Consider the following 21,321-nt stretch of genomic DNA (forward strand, 5'->3'; position numbering starts at 1 on the left):
ATATATTTATTTTACATACAGTAACACAGTATACATTGTAATAAAGACAGTAATACAGTATACATTGTAATACAGACAGTAATACAGTATACATTGTAATACAGACAATAATACAGTATACATTGTAATACAGACAGTAATACAGTATACATTGTAATAAAGACAGTAATACAGTTTATTATATGCTCCTTTTTTCCCCCATTAACTTTACATTGTCAGAATCGTTCAGTATTACCCGATACTGAACTCATGCGACAATACACATATAACATTCACATGCATAAAGGAACTACTTTCTATTGTAAACAAACAATGCACGCGGATGCCAGCACTTTTGATTTTGTACACAAATCATGTACACTCGTGTAAGAGGCTTTTTACGTTGTGGTTGTTTAAATTTGTTTCTGAATGAACTAAAACAGATGTTTCGTGGACTGCCACATACCAGCTGCTTTGGCACATTTTGCGTTGATACAGTGTTATGGATTTAAGCTAGCTACATTATATAACAGACACAAGATAATGTCCTTACAAATAACATACAAGTGACAAGTCATATACTCTCTTCTTTAGCTGGTGATAAGAATGGCAAAATAAAATATACTTACAGTTTTACATCCTGAATTTCCTCAAAATGTATTTTCTTAATTCTGCAAATCCAAATTACATGAGCCATGTCATAGGTTTTCAATCTGGATTACACATTTTGAAATTGTGCTGTAATTTCGATGATAAGTGCAATTGCATCCTCCTTACTGCACTCAAAATGAAATAAGCATTAAATTCCATAGCGTCTTTTTGATAATTGCAATTGAAAGACTTCATATTTTTCCCACATTATGATTTCAAACATTCAATGACAGAAACAGAAACACATTTGCAGATGTCAACATGCTTCTCCCTAGCTTATTAAATCTCATGTTTTTCATGTGGAATCGTCACATACAAATCCACTCAATAATCATGAAATTTCCTAGAATCGAGAAAAATACCAAAATCTATTCATTCCAGATCAAATGGAAAAGTTGTTGCAATGCACATTCATTCACAATATGACTCCAAATTTCAATTTTAACTAAACATGCCATTTTCTTTCGAAAGTTATGTCGAGCGCACGACATAGTTCAAATTTATCTGGGCGGAGTTATGTGCGCAGTAGTAGTGTTGATTTGTGTAATGATGAATATGCGCTTGTGTATTTAGTTTGGAATGCGGTATACATTCATTTACGTTGTTTCTTGTAGTGTATTGTGTTTATATAATTAAACCTTAGGTAGAATAAAAAAATGAGCATATAATAAAAAGGTTACTGCATTTGTATGGGAAAATATGAACTCATTTTGTCAGAAGGATATTCTGTGCTTCCAAGGTTGTGCAGTGTTCCATCCCAAAACTTGTTCATATTTTCCCATAGAAATGCAGTAACCTATAAATACATTGTAATACAGACAGTAATACAGTTTACATTGTAATAAAGACAGTAATATGGTATACATTGAATAAAGACAGTAATACAGTATACATTGTAATAAAGACAGTAATATGGTATACATTGTAATAAAGACAGTAATACAGTATACATTGTAATAAAGACAGTAATATGGTATACATTGTAATAAAGACAGTAATACAGTATACATTGTAATACAGACAGTAATACAGTTTACATTGTAATAAAGACAGTAGTACAGTATACATTGTAATACAAACATTAATACAGTTTACATTGTAATAAAGACTAATACAGTTTACATTGTAATACAGACAGTAATACAGTGCACATTGTAATACAAACAATAATATAGTGTATATTGTAGTAAGACTGTAAAACAGTATGCATTGTAATAAAAACAGTAATACAGTATACATTGTCATACAGACAGTAATACAGTATACATTGTCATAAAGACAGTAATACAGTGTACATTATAATACAGTTTACATTGTAATACAGACAGTAATACAGTGCACATTGTAATACAAACAGTAATATAGTGTATCTTGTAATACAGACAGTAATACAGTATACCTTGTAATACAGACAGTAACATAGTTTACATTGTAATAATGACAGTAAGTAATACAATATACATTGTCATACAGATAGTAATACAGTATACATTGTAATACAGACAGTAATACAGTGCCAGAAATGCTCTCAGGGCACGTGATAGCATGATTTGTGCAAAATTTGTACAAAATCATGCACTTGGAATGCAGAACTCCCACAAATTAATTTCAAGTTTCGCATATAAAAATGAACCCTGAGCAGTATTCAAGCTTATTCAGCTTTTCATCCTTAATATATACTTCTAGAAATATTAAAAGTATTGAAGCGCTTGTCGTGACGTGTATTTTGTCATATTTGTTGACATGTCTGGTTTCTTCAGCTTAACATGAATGGTTGTTAATCTAAATTTGATTGGCACATTGGGCCCCGTAACAAACATTGTATTGAAGGAAGTTTTACAAATGTGTATTTATAATACAGGCCATCGCGAAGACCCAAAATGACTGATTCCCAGCATTGTTCATCTATAGAAGATGATTTAGTTTGGCAAATGCTGGCTGAACATAGTAATAAAGGAAATTTAATTTTAAAGTCTTGAAGTATATCAGAATTTAGGAGCTGGGAAAGTATTAAATGGAGATGCCAGTGAACAATTTTGAACCAAAAAAAATGGCATTAAATTCGAATCCAATGTACATGCTTTATGGACCAAAACAAACAGCATGATGGTCAACCCCTCATTTCAGCAGTATTTTGAGATTAAATGTAAAAAAGGCAGACAAACAAGCCAAATTAAAATACAACAATTTTTAAAGGTAGAGTGCACTTTTTGTTTCTTTTCTAGTCACAATTTAGTTCAGCCATATCATGTGCTACAAAACTATATAGCCTTAATATAAAGGTTACGATAAATGTAATAAAAAACAATCTAAAAGTGAAATAAAAAAGTAAAGTTATTTAATTAAAATACCTCTGTTTGAACAAGTAGACTATGTCATTAATGGACTTAAAATCCTAATACAGCATTACGGAATAGTAAATCTAGCATAGTAGTTTGACAAAGCCTACATTAGTGAAAAATCCCTGTGAGTTGTGAAAAGGTGTTCTCACAACAGAACAATATTCATACACAGAATGATATGAAACTGATTAAGATGGGAAACCATGAAAATATTAATGTGTATACAACTAGAGTAAACAGCTTTTAAAGATTTTGATTTTAATAGGGGTCTTACAGAGTGGATAAGGAAAAAAGAGAGATGGATATTGAAGTGTTGTGTAAATAATTAAGTATGGCTGTTTCCTCCTCCCTCTCAATTTTGTTCTACTCCCCACTTATGTTTTGGACAAGGGGGGAAATCGCCCCTTGCGATAAAATCCTGGGAGCATCTCTGCAGTTTACATTGTAATACAGACAGTACATTTTAATACAGACAGTAATTCAGTGTACGTTGTAAAGCAATACAATGTTACAGTGTATTTTTTATGTACACATGAAATATATTAAATACATGGAGAGAGAGAGAGAGAGAGAATTAGACATCCAGAGAATATGATCCAAATTCAAAAGTATCCTTGGCATATTGTCTAAATTTCTCCAAGGTCAAGCAATAATTATAATTTAATTAATACTATATAATTATTAATCATAAAAATAATTTATAATTAAACATTAATTCTACATAATAATTGTTTTGAATTTTTTTTTTAAATCTGAAGCACTAATGAAAAAATTGAAGTATCAGTAATAGAGTTTTCAACATCAGTCTGCAGAGAAATCTTAAAAGAAATTGTTATTCATCTATTTTTGTTCTCAAAATTAACACTTCTACACATGAATATTGAATCTATCAAAAATTACAGTTTCTTCTCCAAAATATTGAAGTTTTATTTTGTTTTTGTGGGTCTAATTCCATTGTCATGATTAGCTCTACATTGTGGCCAAAATATTTGTCGGAGGAAGAACCCAGGAAAACCCTGGAAACAACCATTGACCCATGGGATGCTACTAGTAAGCTTTTTCACATTGGCTGAGCCAAGACTCAAACCCATGCAATCAGAGGTGAGATGTGTGAGTGATTTGTAAAGGTGAGCACCTTAGACCACTCAGCCACCCAAGTCCCCATTAAAATTAAAAATAATATATGTGCCTTTTATACTATGTCTCACCATAGTCTTCATAGAAAAAGCTTTTTATCTCAGTTTCCTTTTATACTATGTCTCACCATAGTCTTCATAGAAAAAGCTTTTTATCTCAGTTTCCTTTTATACTATGTCTCACCATAGTCTTCATAGTAAAAGCTTTTTATCTCAGTTTCCTTTTATACTATGTCTCACCATAGTCTTCATAGAAAAAGCTTTTTATCTCAGTTTCCTTTTATACTATGTCTCACCATAGTCTTCATAGAAAAAGCTTTTTATCTCAGTTTCCTTTTATACTATGTCTTACCATAGTCTTCATAGAAAAAGCTTTTTATCTCAGTTTCCTCTGAACCAAGGTAAAAATTGCTTTTAAATTATGACTGATTTATTGTCCGACTTGACATCAGATGCTCTCAGACAGATTATGTTTTTCTTTTTTACTTTTTTGTTGGGGTAGGGAGGAGAGGAAGGAAATGAAATTTAATGAAGAAAGTTGTATTTACAGAAACTTTACTGTGGATATATGATTGTCACTTTTTGTAAACATAGTGCTTGAAATACAAAATTGGAACCTTTTTTCTAATAAATTAGCAAACTTGATCTCTATTTTGTTTACTGACATTAGTAATGTAACCTTGAAATTACTACTTTTTTTTAAAGCTAATTACGACTTACCTTAAGTAAGACTTTATTTATTGCTTTAAATTTTAGACGAAAAGGAATCTTTGGCCCACCACTCGGCAAGTACTTCATCTTCTTCATTGACGATCTGAACATGCCAGCCCTGGAAAAATATGGAGCCCAGCCCCCTATTGAATTGATCAGGCAGTGGATGGACTTCAAAGGCTGGTATGACAGAAAGGCCATTGGTAAGTGAAATAAAGAGAACATTATAGTTTTTCTTAATTTTATTTATTTTATTTATGATGAATAGTGCAGCAACCAACTGTAAGAAGGATAGAACCAGATCTGCCAGCTGATCAGTGTATACAGCAGGTCTGCCAGCTGATCAGTGTCTACAGCAGGTCTGCCAGCTGATCACTGTCTACAGCAGGTCTGCCAGCTGATCAGTGTCTACAGCAGGTCTGCCAGCTGATCAGTGTCTACAGCAGGTCTGCCAGCAGATCAGTGTCTACAGCAGGTCTGCCAGCTGATCACTGTCTACAGCAGGTCTGCCAGCTGATCAGTGTCTACAGCAGGTCTGCCAGCTGATCAGTGTCTACAGCAGGTCTGCCAGCTGATCAGTGTCTACAGCAGGTCTGCCAGCAGATCAGTGTATACAGCAGGTCTGCCAGCTGATCACTGTCTACAGCAGGTCTGCCAGCTGATCACTGTCTACAGCAGGTCTGCCAGCAGATAATGTGGCAGCAGATCAGTGTCTACACTGCTTTAGATTGCAAGCAAATGTCATAAACCCTTATCAATCAGAACATCTTCATCTCTTTCTGATGCAAGTTGAATAAATTTGAGATTTTAGTGGGAATGGCTTACATAAGAATACCAAGATTTTAATGGGAATGGCTTTCATAAGAATACCAAGATTTTAATGGGAATAGATTCCATAACAGTACCAATATTTAATGGGAATAGATCACATAAGATAGCAAGATGATAATGGGAATAGTTGGAATAGGAGTACCAAGATTATGATCAGATTAGTTTGCATAAGAGTACCACAATTTCTCTTGGGAATAATTTCCATCAGAGTACCAAGACATTAATGAGAATAGTTGTAAGAGAAGCAAGAATGATAAGGAAATACTTTGCATCAAAATTCCAAGATTTTAATGGGAATAATTGGCATAAGGGTACCAAGATTAGCAAGTTGCCTCATTGGGTCATGTTAAACATGCACAGAGATGTTAACAGCATTAACCCAGATTTGATGTCACATAATGTGCCAGCCATTCATGGTCTAGTCTGTTTGTTATACTGATTTTTATGGGCATACAGTATGGAGTAAACATACTAAATTTCATTAAAAAACCTGATGATTTTTTAAAATGGCCACAAATTTTATTCTGACAACAGAAAAACATAAACACTAAATAAAGTTATTTAATGCAGTTCTGAACATTTTTAGATATGTGACCCACATTTGTAAACATTTTAATTTGTTTTCTTTCAGGTGAATTCCGAAATTTAGTGGATGTCAACTTCATCTGTGCCATGGGACCACCAGGTGGAGGTCGTAATCCCACTTCTGCACGTCTCCTGCGCCACTGTAACTTCCTCAGCTTCACTGAAATGGAAGACCTGAGCAAGACAAAGATTTTTGGCACAATTTTAAAGTACTGGTTGAGTAAGTAATATTTATGATCTACAGTATTTTTACATGCCATAAATAGGAGCTTAATATATTATGATGATGTCCATTCAACTCTCTATCTGTACCAATTTGGTTTCTGCACAATAACTTGGATTGTCGACCATCTGCAGTTAGCAAACTTTGTGAATAGCTTGCACTTGATCTCAGGCTTAAAAGTTCAAAGGTCAGAGCCATGTCACTAAAAGAAGAAAAATGGTTTGTGGTTAGTAACTCAAGTTTTCACAATCCTTTTGGACAGCATGCATGTGGGATAGGGAAGTTCTTCACCATCTATAGTTAGCAAATTTTGTGGATGGCTTACACATAGGGTAGGAAATAAACCTATTGATTTATGCTTCAAAAGGTCAAAGATCAAAGGTCACTCAGGCTGAAAGACCCCCAAAAATGGTTTTTGAAGAACAGCTTGAATCCTCAATCATCCGTGGTTACAAAACTTTGTGGATGTCTTGCATTTTGTGTCAGCAGTAACCCAGTTGATTTAGGAATCAAGAGGTCAAGGCCACAGACTGAAAGAAGAAAATGGTTTATGTACAACAACATGTGTTCTACCTGACATACCTCACCCAAACTGTCTGTGTGACTTTAGTTTTAAAAAAAGCAAGGCTATTGATTTCGAGGTCAACAGGTAAAAGTTCAAGAACTGAAACAAGAAGACTGGCATCTGCATAATAACATTAGTTCTACATCACGTACCTGACTCAGACTTTATGGATGGCTTGCACTTGGGTTAAGGACAAAGCCTATTGATTCTTAGGTCAAAAGGTCAGAGGATAAGGTTACTGACTGAAAGAAGAAAAATAGTTTCTTTACAAATTTCAGTTACCAATATGGAGGTCTATTAAACATGGGGGGGAAAAGTGTACCATTCACAGTACTCATGATTTCTTTATCCCATACTTTTTGTTAAGCACTGGATATTGGGATACCTCTCTGATGGTATCTGTATACCCATCTGTCTGTCAATTACCCTATTTCCTCCTAAACTACGATTGAAAATTCTTGAGGAATATTACTTTTATTCATTTTGCTCCCATCTCAGGGATCCCAGGAAGGAGTTACAGGTTAAAATATAATAAAATTTCAGTTAAAAGTTTTTTAAAAACGTTTTCACAGACTGCAGTCACAGCAAGAAGACACATTATTTATATTATTGATTTCCAGGTCACCTAGATCATGGTTTGTGGGAAAAGTATAGATTCTAAAATTATGAATTTTTATTTTTATTTAGGCAGTTTATGAGGAGTATATGGTTTTGTGATTGTTAGTCAGTGAAGTTGTTCATTTTTTAAAAGTCTGTAATTAGATCATATTTGTGTTAAGAAGTTACTAATGCAATTGAAAAGTGTGCTAAATATTATCACAGTTGTTTGTTTAACTATATCTTTGTGATTTACAGAACTGTGAAATACCTATAAGATGACAGTAGTGTTTTCTACATGGTCATTTTAAAGACCTTAATGTTTCCTACCTTAAATATTCTCAGCATGTTTTTTTATGTTTTCTAATTTCATGGTGTTCATTTTTGTAATCATATCATTATATGTTTTTTATCTTATAGGTGTTGTCTAATGTTGTAAAGTGCTTAGAGCTTCTGAAGATTAGGCGCTATACAAAGTCCTCATTATTATTATTATTATTATTATTTGCCTATTTCTGCAGTCATTTTCTAATCCTGTCTAACTCATAGCCTACTTTCAGTCAGTGAAAGTAATTACCTGGCATTATTACAGTCTTGCTGACTTGTTTAAGCCTGTCAGACCCTAAAGATTTCATAACATCTTCCTCTGTCTGCACTGGCCTTTCTAGTTTACGATATTGTAGTTGTCAACAGTGAGTGCAATGTTAAATATTTTGTATCTTTGTGAGACAGAACACAGTCTAATTAATGTACATCACTAGATGCAGGTGTATGATACTGACTCCCATTCAGGTAAAAGTAAATAAGTACATAGATACAGTATATGATTTGAAAGATACTTACTGATATAATGGCTGGTTGTCTACAATTACAGTAAATAATGTCGGCTTTATTAGCTGGAAATGTAAAGGGTTAGAAATTGTACATGCGTTCATTTTTAATTTTTTTTATAAAAGTGACTTGTGACCATTGCAGGCATACTTTAATTAGTTCTTGGGTTTTACATAGGGATTGTGTTTGTTTATGAACTTGTTATTGATTTCATATTTTTTATTAAAAAAATTTACCGTTATGGAAAAGCAAGTTCACAAACACAAGTCATTCTCTGCACTTTGTGCAATGATTAGTATAATAGTTTTCACACGTTTCTTTCGATATTCACAAAATCCGAAATAAAAGTTATATGCACGCTGAAAGCATGTGTTGATTGGTAATTATTCTTGCTGTAGTTGTTCAAATGAATAGGTGTACAAGTGTTAATTATTGGAAATTTGCAATGGATAAATGTACACAGAAACGCAAATGAGAAAATTTTAGCAGCATGAAATTTGTACAGACATCGTTCATAGACCCTGGAACGTAATGAACTGTACACGTACTTCATCTTTCTTAACCTAATTTTGCTGTTAAATTTTCCCATTGAATTCAGACACATAATGATTAAATAGGTATGCAATTTTTGCAATGGAATTACAGATATTATTTATTAATTTCAAGCCCTGACGGTATGATATGAGACGGCAAGTAAAGTGTTGATACTCTGTTCATGCTGTATATTAGACGCTGAATTCAGACACAATGATTTGGGAAAAAATTATTGAATATTGTAAATCTCTGTGCAATTTTTCAATGGAATTACATGCATTATAGATGAACTGTGTTGCCATGACTGTACGATAGTAAATGGTGTTGATATCCTATTCATTATATACATTAGACATTAATACACATATATGTGCCAATGAGTTGTTCTCTGAAAAAAGTAAAATACTGTAAAAACCTGCATTAATGCGACCTGGATATTAACGCAATCAAGTTTTTTGGACCCCAGTTATCGCATTATAGTGGGGTTCCACTGTATATAGAATTAATTATAGAGAATTATAAATATACGCCAAACAGAATGGAAAGTACTATCCTTGGATTCCTACAGAATAATGCTTGATAATAGTAGGCACTTTCCATTCTGTCTGGTTCGTGTATATATATATATATATCTTTTCTTATAAGTCAAGTCCAACTGCAAACAACTTAGATTCTGATCCACCATTGCATAATACACTGGCAAATCAGGGTCCATGTCATTTGGTTGTACTGATTACTCAAGACAAAACTGCATAGACCCAGATCTGCTGGCACATTATGCTATGGCAGATCTTGGTCTGTGCAGTTTGCAGTTTGACTGAACTTATAAGCGAGTATACATTGTACTCTGAATGAGATTTGCCAGTATCATACATCTTTCATGCATGTGTTAATTTTACCCGTGTTAATGAGACTTTATTTTACCCGTGTTAATGAGACTTTGTTTTACCCGCGACTCACTTTAAACAGAACTTCAATAAGTTCCAAACATTTTAGATTTTGCAAGGAAACCAAAATGTAGAAAAATGAGTTATTATATACATTGCCAACAAAAGCATATTTTGCAAATTTTGTTGCAGTCTGCAAAATATTGTAAAACTTTGCATGAATCTACTGATGTTAAATAAGAATGATTTTTCAAGTATTTTAGGCAAACCGTATTGGGTTACAAATGCTTTTCATTTCCACACTTTAGCACTTACATTACTTTATATGTACATCTGCTGCTTCCTTTCTTTCAGATGACGTTAATGGTAGGTTTGATGAATTAGAGCAATTTGTTTCTATATTTTTGTACCAGAACCATAGTTAACTTTTTACACTGTGTAACATGCACCCATTTGCTAACAACAACAACCCAGATCTGTCATTGAATATTGTGCTGGCAGATTAGAATCTATGTAGTCTGCATTACATCATTTGTAGTACAAACAGCATGGACCCAAATCTGTCAATGAATATTGTGCTGGCAGATTAGAATCTATGCAGTCTGCATTACATCATTTGTAGTACAAACAGATCTGTCATTGAATATTTTGCTGTCAGATTAGAATCTGTGCTGTCTGCATTACATCATTTGTAGTACAAACAGCATGGACCCAGATCTGTCATTGAATATTGTGCTGGCAGATTAGAATCTATGCAGTCTGCATTGCATCATTTGTAGTACAAACAGCATGGACTCAAATCTGTCATTGAATATTGTGCTGGCAGATTAGAATCTATGCAGTCTGCATTACATCATTTGTAGTACAAACAGCATGGACCCAAATCTGTATGAATATTGTGCTGGCAGATTAGAATCTATGCAGTCTGAATTACATCATTTGTAGTACAAACAGCATGGACCCAGATCTTTCAATGAAATTGGCATTAGCTAGTTAGAATCAATACTGTCTACTTGAAATCATTAGTAGAACCAACAGCATACACCAACATCTGTCATTAAATATGGCACTGTTGGGTTACAGTCTGTGCTGTCTCCTTGAAATAATTTGTAAAATAAACAGTATAGATTCAGATCCTTATCTTTCATCGATTATAGTGTTGCCGGTTTTTAATCTGCTTGAAATCATTCGTAGAACTTACAGCACAGACAGAGCTCTGTCATTAAATATTGTTTCAAAATTGGCAAGTTAGAAACTTGCTTTCCCTTTAAAATCATTATTATAACAAGCTGCATAGATGGAGATCTGTCACTAAATATTGCATTGGCTAGTTAGAGTCAATGCTGTCTACTGGAAACCATTAGTAGAATCAATAGCATAGACCCAGATCTTGGAGAGTATTATAAACTGGCATATCTGCTTGATGTTGTCTGCAGATGGGTACATAATATATATAGATGCATTCCATTCTTTCTGACTAGTGTTGTCTCTAAAACAAAAAAACAGAGTGCCCCATCTTGCTCCCATACAAATTATCTCTATGCCCCTACTGAGTCTTGCCATCTGATGTCATAAGCATTCAGAATACTTGGATCCCTTGGGCAGTGGATTGTCATAAGCATTCAGAATACTTTGATCTTTTGGGCAGTGGATTGTCATAAGTATTCAGAATACATGGGTCTTTTGGATTTATCAGCTAGGCAGTTATAAAAATTGGTAAACGTTACTGAGACAAGAAAACTAGTCATAGCAGATAACTGCTACTGCATTATCTTTCTTGTTTGATATCCTTATGATGAGCAATTGCTTATTTTCAAATTACAGCAAACACTTGCATTAAATTGGATGCCCCGTCTTGAAAAACACATGATCTAACGAAATAATTTGCTTGAAATATTTAGCAGAAACAATATGGTACACTAAAGTAACAGCCACTTGACAGGTTTGTTGTCTAAGCAGCATTGATTATTTGAAACACTTTTGATGCATCATTTTGATCAACTGAGATTTAAAGCTAGTAGTAGAAAAACCCCCAGACTGAACAAAATGCCCATGACAAAGAAATGTGAGATTCAGCTTGCATCCCTTGAAACGTCTTGACCATGTAAAGAATGTTGTAAACGTTTGAAATGTCCCAAAACATTATTGCTAGTTTGTGTTACAAAAATGAAATTAGACCACTCACTTGCGCCAACACACTTTTTCTTTTTCTTTGCACCCTTTCCATTTTCACTTTCTCATTGCTCATTTATGTTAAAAGTTTGTTCATATCATGGAAATCGTACAAGTTCTGACATCTCCTATATACTGAGCTGTCCACATCTCAAGCAAACATGTGGTTATGGAGGCTGACAAAAACAAGCAAGATTGATGAGATTGTTACGGTTTCTGGTGCAAACAATAAAAATATATCAACTAATAAGTAGTTTACATAAATATTCTCTCCAAATTTGTACACTCATTAGATTGAATCTTTTTTTTTTTTTTAAAGTTCCTGTCTGATGAAGACAGCGGTTCTTATGTCACTTGTTTAGGCTCAAATAAACAGTAACACAAGAAATAGTGAAAACAAGACACTTTGAAAAATACAATAATTTATTTCCCTGGATAAATTCTGTAAAAATGAAAAAATATGAACTTATGGCTTTATAGAATCAAATCCAAAAATTATCCAAGAATAAAATTTAAGTAGTCCTAATAATAAAATGTTCTGCTGATTTCACGTTCGAATCCTGATGAAGAATCCGATATGGAAGACAGTGATGTATGCTGCAATCTGTAGTGTTGAAGTCTACAGTTCCTTGTAGAAACAAGAATTATCACTCAGGTTTCTCATAGCTGAATAAATTTTTATTAAAAAACTGTCCTTTTTCCATGATATTACATGACCAAACATATTTTCTTGAAAAAGAATGGAATTAATCCTTTTGAATCCAAGTAATTTGAAATAACTCCAAACAGCACAGCAAACAACTAACAGTTTAACAGCTCAGCTTCTACTGAGATTAATTCTCCAAAACATGGGTTATATGGTCTTTCTAAAACTTAAACAAGGGTCACGTGATCTTCTGGAAGTTTATAGAAGCAGGTACTTGTTACAGATCACATTTACCCAGTGTGACCCTGATGAAAACCAATCATTTTTACTCTAAGAAATAAAAAATTAAAAAAATTATTTATATCTTAAAGACAAATTCCCATTATGACCTTGAAAAAACCAGTCATTTTAAAATAAAATAGAACTTGTTTACGAAGGTTGCTACAAATTCTGAAACAAGGTCAGGATTTAGATCAACACCTGGTGTTTATAAACTAACAGCCAAGGTCAAACATTCTCTAAAAAAGGTATCATCTCTAGTGAATAAATTGACATTACAATATCATGTAATGAAAAGAAAAAAAACCTGACAATTAAATTGAAATGAATATATATTAAATCAGATATAATTAAATTAAATATACATAACACATTGAAGACTCTTTTTGATACGAGTCATTTTCTTAGCTAATAGATATTTGAATTTACATATAGATACTTGTAATCATATGCTGTATATATTTGTTTATAAGTTGAATCAAATTGCAAACAACAAAGATCCTGATCTGCTGTTGCATATTGCTCACGCAGTTCATTGTTATGTTGTTTGTTCTACTAATTACTCCTGACAAACTGCATAGACCCAGATCTGCCAGCATATGATGTGATGACAGATCTGGTTGTGTGCAGTTTGCAGTTGGACTAGTATTATAGACAAGTATATATGGTGTTTTTCAGTCTTTCATTTATTTTTAATTTATGTATAGATTTTTGGTCAAATGTTGCCTTTGTATTCAAATGTTTGATTCATGATTCTGTTTAGTAATCATTTCATCTGTTAAGGGCTACTCCAGAAATAGTAATAGGTTAGGGCTGAGATGGTTGAAAGGAAGATTAATTTAATTTTTATGAGTAATTGTTGATTTAAATGCATTTTCTTTTACAAGTATATGGTATGCTTTAAATCTGACGGATTGTTGGTTATTGAGACAGTTCAAACCTTGCTTCCAGTTTTGTTAGAATAGCCCTTACCAGTATATTTTTTTTTCTTTCTCTTTTGTGATTGTTCAACTTTTGCTTTATTTGTATTTTTTCAACTTTCATTGTTATATTTTACTTATTTTAGTTTTTCATTTCCTTCCTAGATTGCTACAAAACACTATGAATTTGCTTGTAGATATATAAGTAAGCATCACAGTAGACTATATGCTATAATGCAAAAACAGTTATTATTTTTTTTCGAAACTACTTTTGATAATTTATGGAGCGAAAGATAGCTTTTACTAGAAAATGTAGGAAATTCAATTTTTTTAATATATTGATGAAAATTAAAATACTCTTGATTTAGTCCACGAGAAACATAGAAAAAGAGGATATGAGTATGCTAGTTAAGTTTGAATATTTTTTAAGAAAGATTAATGATGCTTAACAAAATAATAAACATTTTCTTTCATTCTTTAAAACCTTAAGGAATTAAGATTAAGTTAGTCTGTTCTAAATTATTCTGTTCAAATCAGTAAAAATTTAATTGTTTTTGGCCTTATCTAGTTCATAAATGTTGCCATTTTCATTAACAGTGACTTGAGAATGATAGTGAATAATCAATGGAAGTATGTTCTGTTGACAACAGCTGTGCAATTTTTATGACATAGTAGATGTATGTCTAGTGCATTGTACTTTGTAACTTCAGGTTCAAGTGTTATTTGTATTAAATATACTTTTCAAGGTCCAAGTCAGAAAGAAAGAAACACATTTTTTCACATGATTTATAACGTTTGAACCATTATATGTTCATAATCATTCATTTTCAGTTACAGTTATTTTCTACATGTAGGAACACGATTTATTTACAAGTATTAAAGTGACGTGAGAATATATAGAGAATGTAAAATAGATTTTATTTATAAAATCGACATGGAAAACATTTTTCTGTACATTAGTCGTGGAACCGTACAAGTCAAAGTATAGATGGAAGCTTCTCTATTTGTGTAGATTTCTATAGTTATTTTAGCCATACAGTGTAACCAATCTTTCTATCTCACTACAACAACAAAAATTCTGTTATAACAAACATTATAACAAACTAGTAAGGCACATGAGAATGTTCACCACTTTATTATAAGGATCACCTTGTTATGTAAAAAAACATCATTCAGATATTATTTCCAGAATTTTCTTGTGATATTCCCATTCTCAAATTTTGTGTAAGGTTAAATTAGTATCCAATATATATCAAGTATTAACTCCATAAAACCTTACTTTCAAGCATGTTCAAGGCAGGCCCATAGCTAATTGTAGAATAAATACTGTAATTCATCTTTTTAAATACACATGTTCATGGCAGACCCAGGACTAATTGTAGAATAAATACTGTAATTGAGTCTTTTAAATCACACATGTTCAATTCAGGCACAGGGCTACTTGTAGCATAAATATTGTAATTGAGTCTTTTAAATGACACATGTTCAAGGCTGGCACAGGGCTAATTGTAGAATAAATACTATTTTTGAGTCTTTTCAATCACACATTTTCAAGGCGGGCACAGGGCTAATCATAACATAAATACTGTAATCAAGTTTTTTAAATCACACATGATCAAGGCCAAGGCAGGCCCAGGGCTAATCATAACATAAATACTGTAATCAAATCTTTTAAATCACACATGATCAAGGCCACGGCAGGCCCAGGGCTAATCATAACATAAATACTGTAATTGAGTTTTTTAAATCACACATGATGAAGGCCAAGGCAGGCCAGGGCTAATCATAACATAAATACTGTAATCAAGTCTTTTAAATCGCACATGATGAAGGCCAAGGCAGGCCCAGGGCTAATCATAACATAAATACTGTAATTGAGTTTTTTAAATCACACATGATGAAGGCCAAGGCAGGCCCAGGGCTAATCATAACATAAATACTGTAATCAAGTCTTTTAAATCAGTAAAAACAAACTGAAAAACTTCTTTTCTGAATGCAATAATATATTCATTTTACCTTATTCTAATTTTTAAACTTATATCAATAAAAAATGTTAAATGGATTTTTTTCTTCACTTTAAATGGCATGAAATTAGATGTGTGGCAAATGCATTGTTGCCCATACTTTAATATATGAATGTTTATTTTTAGCTGCTTCACCAGGTATGATTAAATACAGTGAGCAATTGACCAATACCTGTATTGCGGTGTACAACACTATCACAACTCAGCTGCTTCCCACCCCTGCCAAGTCTCATTACACCTTCAACTTGAGAGACCTGTCCAAAGTCTTTCAAGGAATGCTAATGTGTGAAAGTACCAAGGTTGATGTAAGTTTCTTTGTTTTATAATAGTAGTAATAATAATAATGTCCTTCCAACTGCAAACAATATGGACCCAGATCTTCTGTCATATAATGTGCCAGCAAGTCATTGTTAGTCCGATAAATCAACCCCACAAATCTGTGTTGATACTGATGGCCAGTGTTGTGGGTCTGATGTCACCTGTTCATTAAAATATGCAATTTTGCTGTGTGCAAATCATTCTGAAACAAACCTGCATACACTTTTGACAAAATGGCCACAGGACAGATAGTTGTGCTATTCCAGGTGGATTTACAAGTCACCAAACATATGATTTGCTCAGGAAATATAATCTACATGTCACCAAAAGAACCTTTCAGTCAATGGTAGCTGCACAGCTGCGAGAAATACCAGTAAGTGTATAAAATATACATTGATGTGTGCAGCCAAATTTGGATGCAGATAATTGCAGATTTTAATGAATAGGTGATATCAGCCCCTCACCCGAAAATCAGTATCATCACGGGTGAAGGGCTGATTTATCCACTGAAGTCATTGTTTGTCATGTTTATTCTAATTATAATTTCCAGCAAATAATACAATGAAATATTCAAAGTCTAAAATAGCCAGTTGATTTGACAAACTACTGTATATACTTCCATATAAGTCAAGTCCAACTGCAAACTGGACAAGCCTGATCTGCAGCCACATAATGCACCAGCAAACCTGAGTCTGTGCAGTTTGTTAGGAATAATCAGTAGAACAAACTGGATAGAACATAATCTGCAGGTGCTTTAAGCTATAGCAGATCAGGATCTTTATTGTTTGCAGTCTGACTCATCTTATAGACAAGTATAAACAGTACTGTGATGGTGTCATGTTGAGATCACATAACACCATAGGGATTTCTCCCACTGCAGCAAGAGTGTATCATTATCAAGTGCAAAAAAATACCCTACCCATATTCAGTTATAAGTTGAGTCAGACTAAAGACAGCAAAGTTCCTGATTTGCCATAGCATAATGTGCCTGCAGATCAGGGTCTATGCTGTTTGTTATACTGATTACTCTTAACTACACAGACCCAGATCTGTTGCACATTATGCAATGGCAGATCTGGGTCTGTGCAGTTTACAGTTGGGCTTATCTTATAAGTAAGCTTAATGTATGGTACATTACATGGAATAGCTTTTAATTATTGCCCCCCCCCCACCTTTTGGAAGAAAAGACAGAATGTAGTACAGTAGAACCTGTCTTGAAAGATCACCCATTCTGCCAAAAAAGTATAGTCTCTCAAGACAGGTGTTCTCTCATTTTCATTATACTTTATAATTAGTCAGTCTGTACTTTGAGAACCTGTTCTCTTAAAACTGGTGGTCTTTCATAGCAGTGGTCCTTCAAGACAGGTTTTACTGTATTCATACTTTCATCCACTTTTGTCAGTCCATGCTTTAGTCCCACTTTCCATTTCTTACTTTAACTTTAAAACCGTTGAACGTTAAGGGATCAAAACTTGGTCTATTGAAACAGCATAACTAGAAAATGTATCACAGGATCCTTTTTCAAGGTCAAGGTTATGGTTCAATGTTTTTTGCTTTCTATCACAATTTCCCTTCTGTTCTTTAAAGCAGTTTGAGTTTATGGGTTGAATTTTTTTAATACTAATCCATCATCACTACAAGGTATGTTGCACAGGTGGCACTGTACAGTTTCGTATTTTGCATAGGGTTAGAATTTTAAAGAAAAAGACATTCCCCAGGTTTCTTCACTGGTTCTACTGGCTATTTAAAAAAGACCTTGTATTTCTTATGTATTATTCCAAGAACCTTTAAGTCCCTTTATTTTGGTGTGTGATTGATGGGTGTAATATGGGTTATGGAGTCTACAGCTTGGCCTTACATCAGATGTGCATCTTTGAAAAAAAATGCTAGCTCCACTTGGTCATTTTCACTCTCTGGACTTCAGAGGTAAATTGTAAAAGAAAAAGCCAATAATTCTTTTTTTTTACATTTTATATATTTGGTAATTCATCCTTTGCACTTTCAAAAGCTGTTGTCTAGTTGGGAAAAATTCATTTTCCCAATTTTAATAGGTGCTAAAGACAGTGTACTTTAGACTAATTCAGGGTGATTTTTTTAGCACAAGAACACAGTCATTTTAGTTAGCAGTGTGCTTAGATCATGTACAATATCCACAAGTACACCATCCAAAGAAATGTCCGCCACAGTACATAAAAGTAGATAGAGATATGCCAACATTCTCTCCACTGTGCATGTTTCAAATGCAAACAACTTCACCATGCATATGTCACTTTCTCAAAAGTACATATTAACTGGTGAGTGCCCCAATATAGTTTGGGATGCCATCTCAAGGTCAAGGTCAGGGCTTAATATTTTACATTGTCATCACATTTCCATTCTGTTGTGTGCTTTAAGGCCGTTTGAGATTAAGATATGAAGCTTGGTATATGTATCCATCATCAACAGAAGGTGTGTCACATACCATATTGGGGGTCCTATTTTCAAGGTCAAGGTCATAAATATTTTACAGCAGTGTCTCAAAGGTGGATGACAAAAATTCACTAAATTTGCTTGGTTTTTTTTAATTAAAAAATGCTAATTTTATTAAACAAAAATAAATTTTTTATTCCAAACATTTAGACGGGGTTGAAAATAGGTATATCCTATTGCACTTTTTGTAGAAGAGAGATTTGGATCAGAAACATGACACTGTCAGTTCTTTTCCATTGTACAATTCTGTTTTGGTTTTACAATAAATGTTTCATTGATAGTTTTTAAAGCATAGTCTATGGAAGATCTGTATATTGATATACACATTATTATAAGAAAGCACATGGTGCAAAATGCTCACCACATGTGGCAGCAAATCTGGGTCTATGCTGTTTGTAGTTGATTACATGTTGTAATACAGTGGTCAAAGGTTATACCTATGGTATATCATGTTTTTTAATTTTCCATATACATGTAGTTTTATTAATATGTCATATGTAGGAATAATTATGGTCAATTCTATTCATTATAAGTTTCAGGCTTTTTGTTCTAAATGCTGATACACCAGAATAAAACCACAAATGAGTCCCCATTCTTTTTATTTCCTAATTTACTCAGCTTGTTGTCAACAAAACTTCACTGCTTAGAATAGCTTTTTCATGCCTCTGAGATTGGGGCATTTAACATTTGGGTTTTCTGATTGTGGGTGTGTGGATAAGTCTATGGAGAGGTTTGTTTAAAGCTTTTACTAACACTTGTAGCTCAGTAACTCATTAACCGATTAACTTCGTATTTGTAATATAACATAATCATATGCTCCTCTTCTCCCAGTTCCACTATTGCCCCTTGGATCTCTCCCAGGACTCCCTGGGCTGGGCAATAGCATCAGAATTTATATTACGGACATATTGTGGTTCAAATGTTTGGTTGACATGATTTTCTTCATCACTTATATTTTCATAACCTCTAACTTAATTAAAAATCTATCTCTTATTGGTTTAAAAACCTCTTACTGATTTCATAACTTCCTAATTTCATAACCTCTTGCTGATTTCATAACCTCTTCTAATTTGATAACCTCTTACTGATTTTATAACATCTTACTAATTTGATAACCTCTTATTGATTTCATAACCTCTTACTAATTTGATAACCTCTTACTCTGTTCATAATCTCTTACTGATTTCATAACCTCTTACTTAGTTCATGACCTCTTACTCAGTTCATAACCTCTTACTTAGTTCATGACCTCTTACTCAGTTCATGACCTCTTACTCAGTTCATAACCTCTTACTAGTTCATAACCTCTTACTGATTTCATAACCACTTACTAATTTGATAACCTCTTACTGATTTCATAACCTCTTACTGATTCATAATCTTTACTGAGGGTGTTGGGAGATTATTTTATCATGTGTTTTTTTTTAAAGCTCACATCAAATACATGTAGATTCATGTTTTCCAATGGGTTGACAAAAAGTCAAATAAAAAGGTTAGGCTTTGCCAGGTAATGTCTTCTTCATTAGTTACCCTTTGGATAATATTATAAGGATTTCGCCTTTGTTCCTAATGGGTAGTACATTGTTCTAGATGCTAATTTCATTGTTGGGTTAATTTTGTAAAATGATTTTGCATTGCAATAAATATTATCATTTTTGGCTATTGAAAAACGTCCAGAAATATATTGTTGATAAGGATGTGGATGTGACATTATGACTTCATGCAGCTTGTTACACTGTGATACCATTCAGCTTGCCTGATGTTTTTTTGTGCAAGTCATGAATGAAATTAACAATAAACTTTGGTAAAGTATAAAATATTTGTATCTGAATATTTTTAATTTTGTCCTCAAGGCAGTGTTATGAGTTCTGATTAGAGTATGTAATAAACAGACTATTACATACATATTGTATAATATTTCAGGAGGAAGCATTGTATTGGCATAGCTGACATGCATGCTCATCAGTCACATGTGCACACAGTGTAACTTCTTAAATGTCATTACACCATCTGTTATAACTTGCATCATTAATTATCTTTAGGGTTTGAATGGATTACTGAGGCTCTGGTACCATGAGTCATGCAGAGTTTTCCAGGATCGTCTGGTCAGTAATGAGGATCGTGGATGGTTTGATAGCCTCCTGAAGAAGAAAATGACAGAAGATTTTGGAGCAAAGGTGGAAGAAGTAATCACACAGACACCTGTTCTGTATGGAGATTTTGTGTCCACTGGTGACAAGCTTTACATGGAAATACAAGATCATGCTAAGGTACTGTCTTGCAAATGAATTAATGAAACTAATACATGTTGCAAAGTTCTTTCAGCGGGTAAAACAAGTAAAATGTTTTGATTTTGTTCATAATATTGCTTAATTATGAAGCTTATTTAACCCGTAATTCTGATCTGAGTGTCTGTTACAGTGTACCCTGTGTACTTGTTTATGAGTCAGATCCAACTGCAGACTGCATGGACTCAGATCTGCCAGTGCATAATGCACAAGCAGATCTGATTCTGTGCAGTTTATTGGGAGTAACCAGTAGAACAAACAACATAAACCCTGATCTCCCAGCACAATATGTGATGGCAGGTCATGGCTATATTGTTTGCAGTTGGACTCCAC

The 21,321-nt window shown here is 33.4% G+C and overlaps 1 protein-coding gene across 1 annotated transcript in view; it reads left to right on the forward strand.

The window, feature by feature from the left end:
• Positions 1 to 21,321, forward strand: part of LOC149786380 (dynein axonemal heavy chain 1-like) — a 314,616-nt gene that overhangs the window by 112,885 nt on the left and 180,410 nt on the right. Inside the window, exons 47-50 of the mRNA XM_089976799.1 lie at positions 4,865 to 5,022; positions 6,282 to 6,455; positions 16,040 to 16,218; positions 20,743 to 20,970. Of these exons, the coding sequence (XP_089832925.1) occupies positions 4,865 to 5,022; positions 6,282 to 6,455; positions 16,040 to 16,218; positions 20,743 to 20,970 (739 nt within the window). The remainder of the gene's footprint in view (positions 1 to 4,864; positions 5,023 to 6,281; positions 6,456 to 16,039; positions 16,219 to 20,742; positions 20,971 to 21,321) is intronic.

This window comes from Sinohyriopsis cumingii, chromosome 12, assembly GCF_028554795.1.
Source record: "Sinohyriopsis cumingii isolate HCF-2022 chromosome 12, ASM2855479v2, whole genome shotgun sequence".
Taxonomy (NCBI): Eukaryota; Metazoa; Mollusca; class Bivalvia; order Unionida; family Unionidae; genus Sinohyriopsis; species Sinohyriopsis cumingii.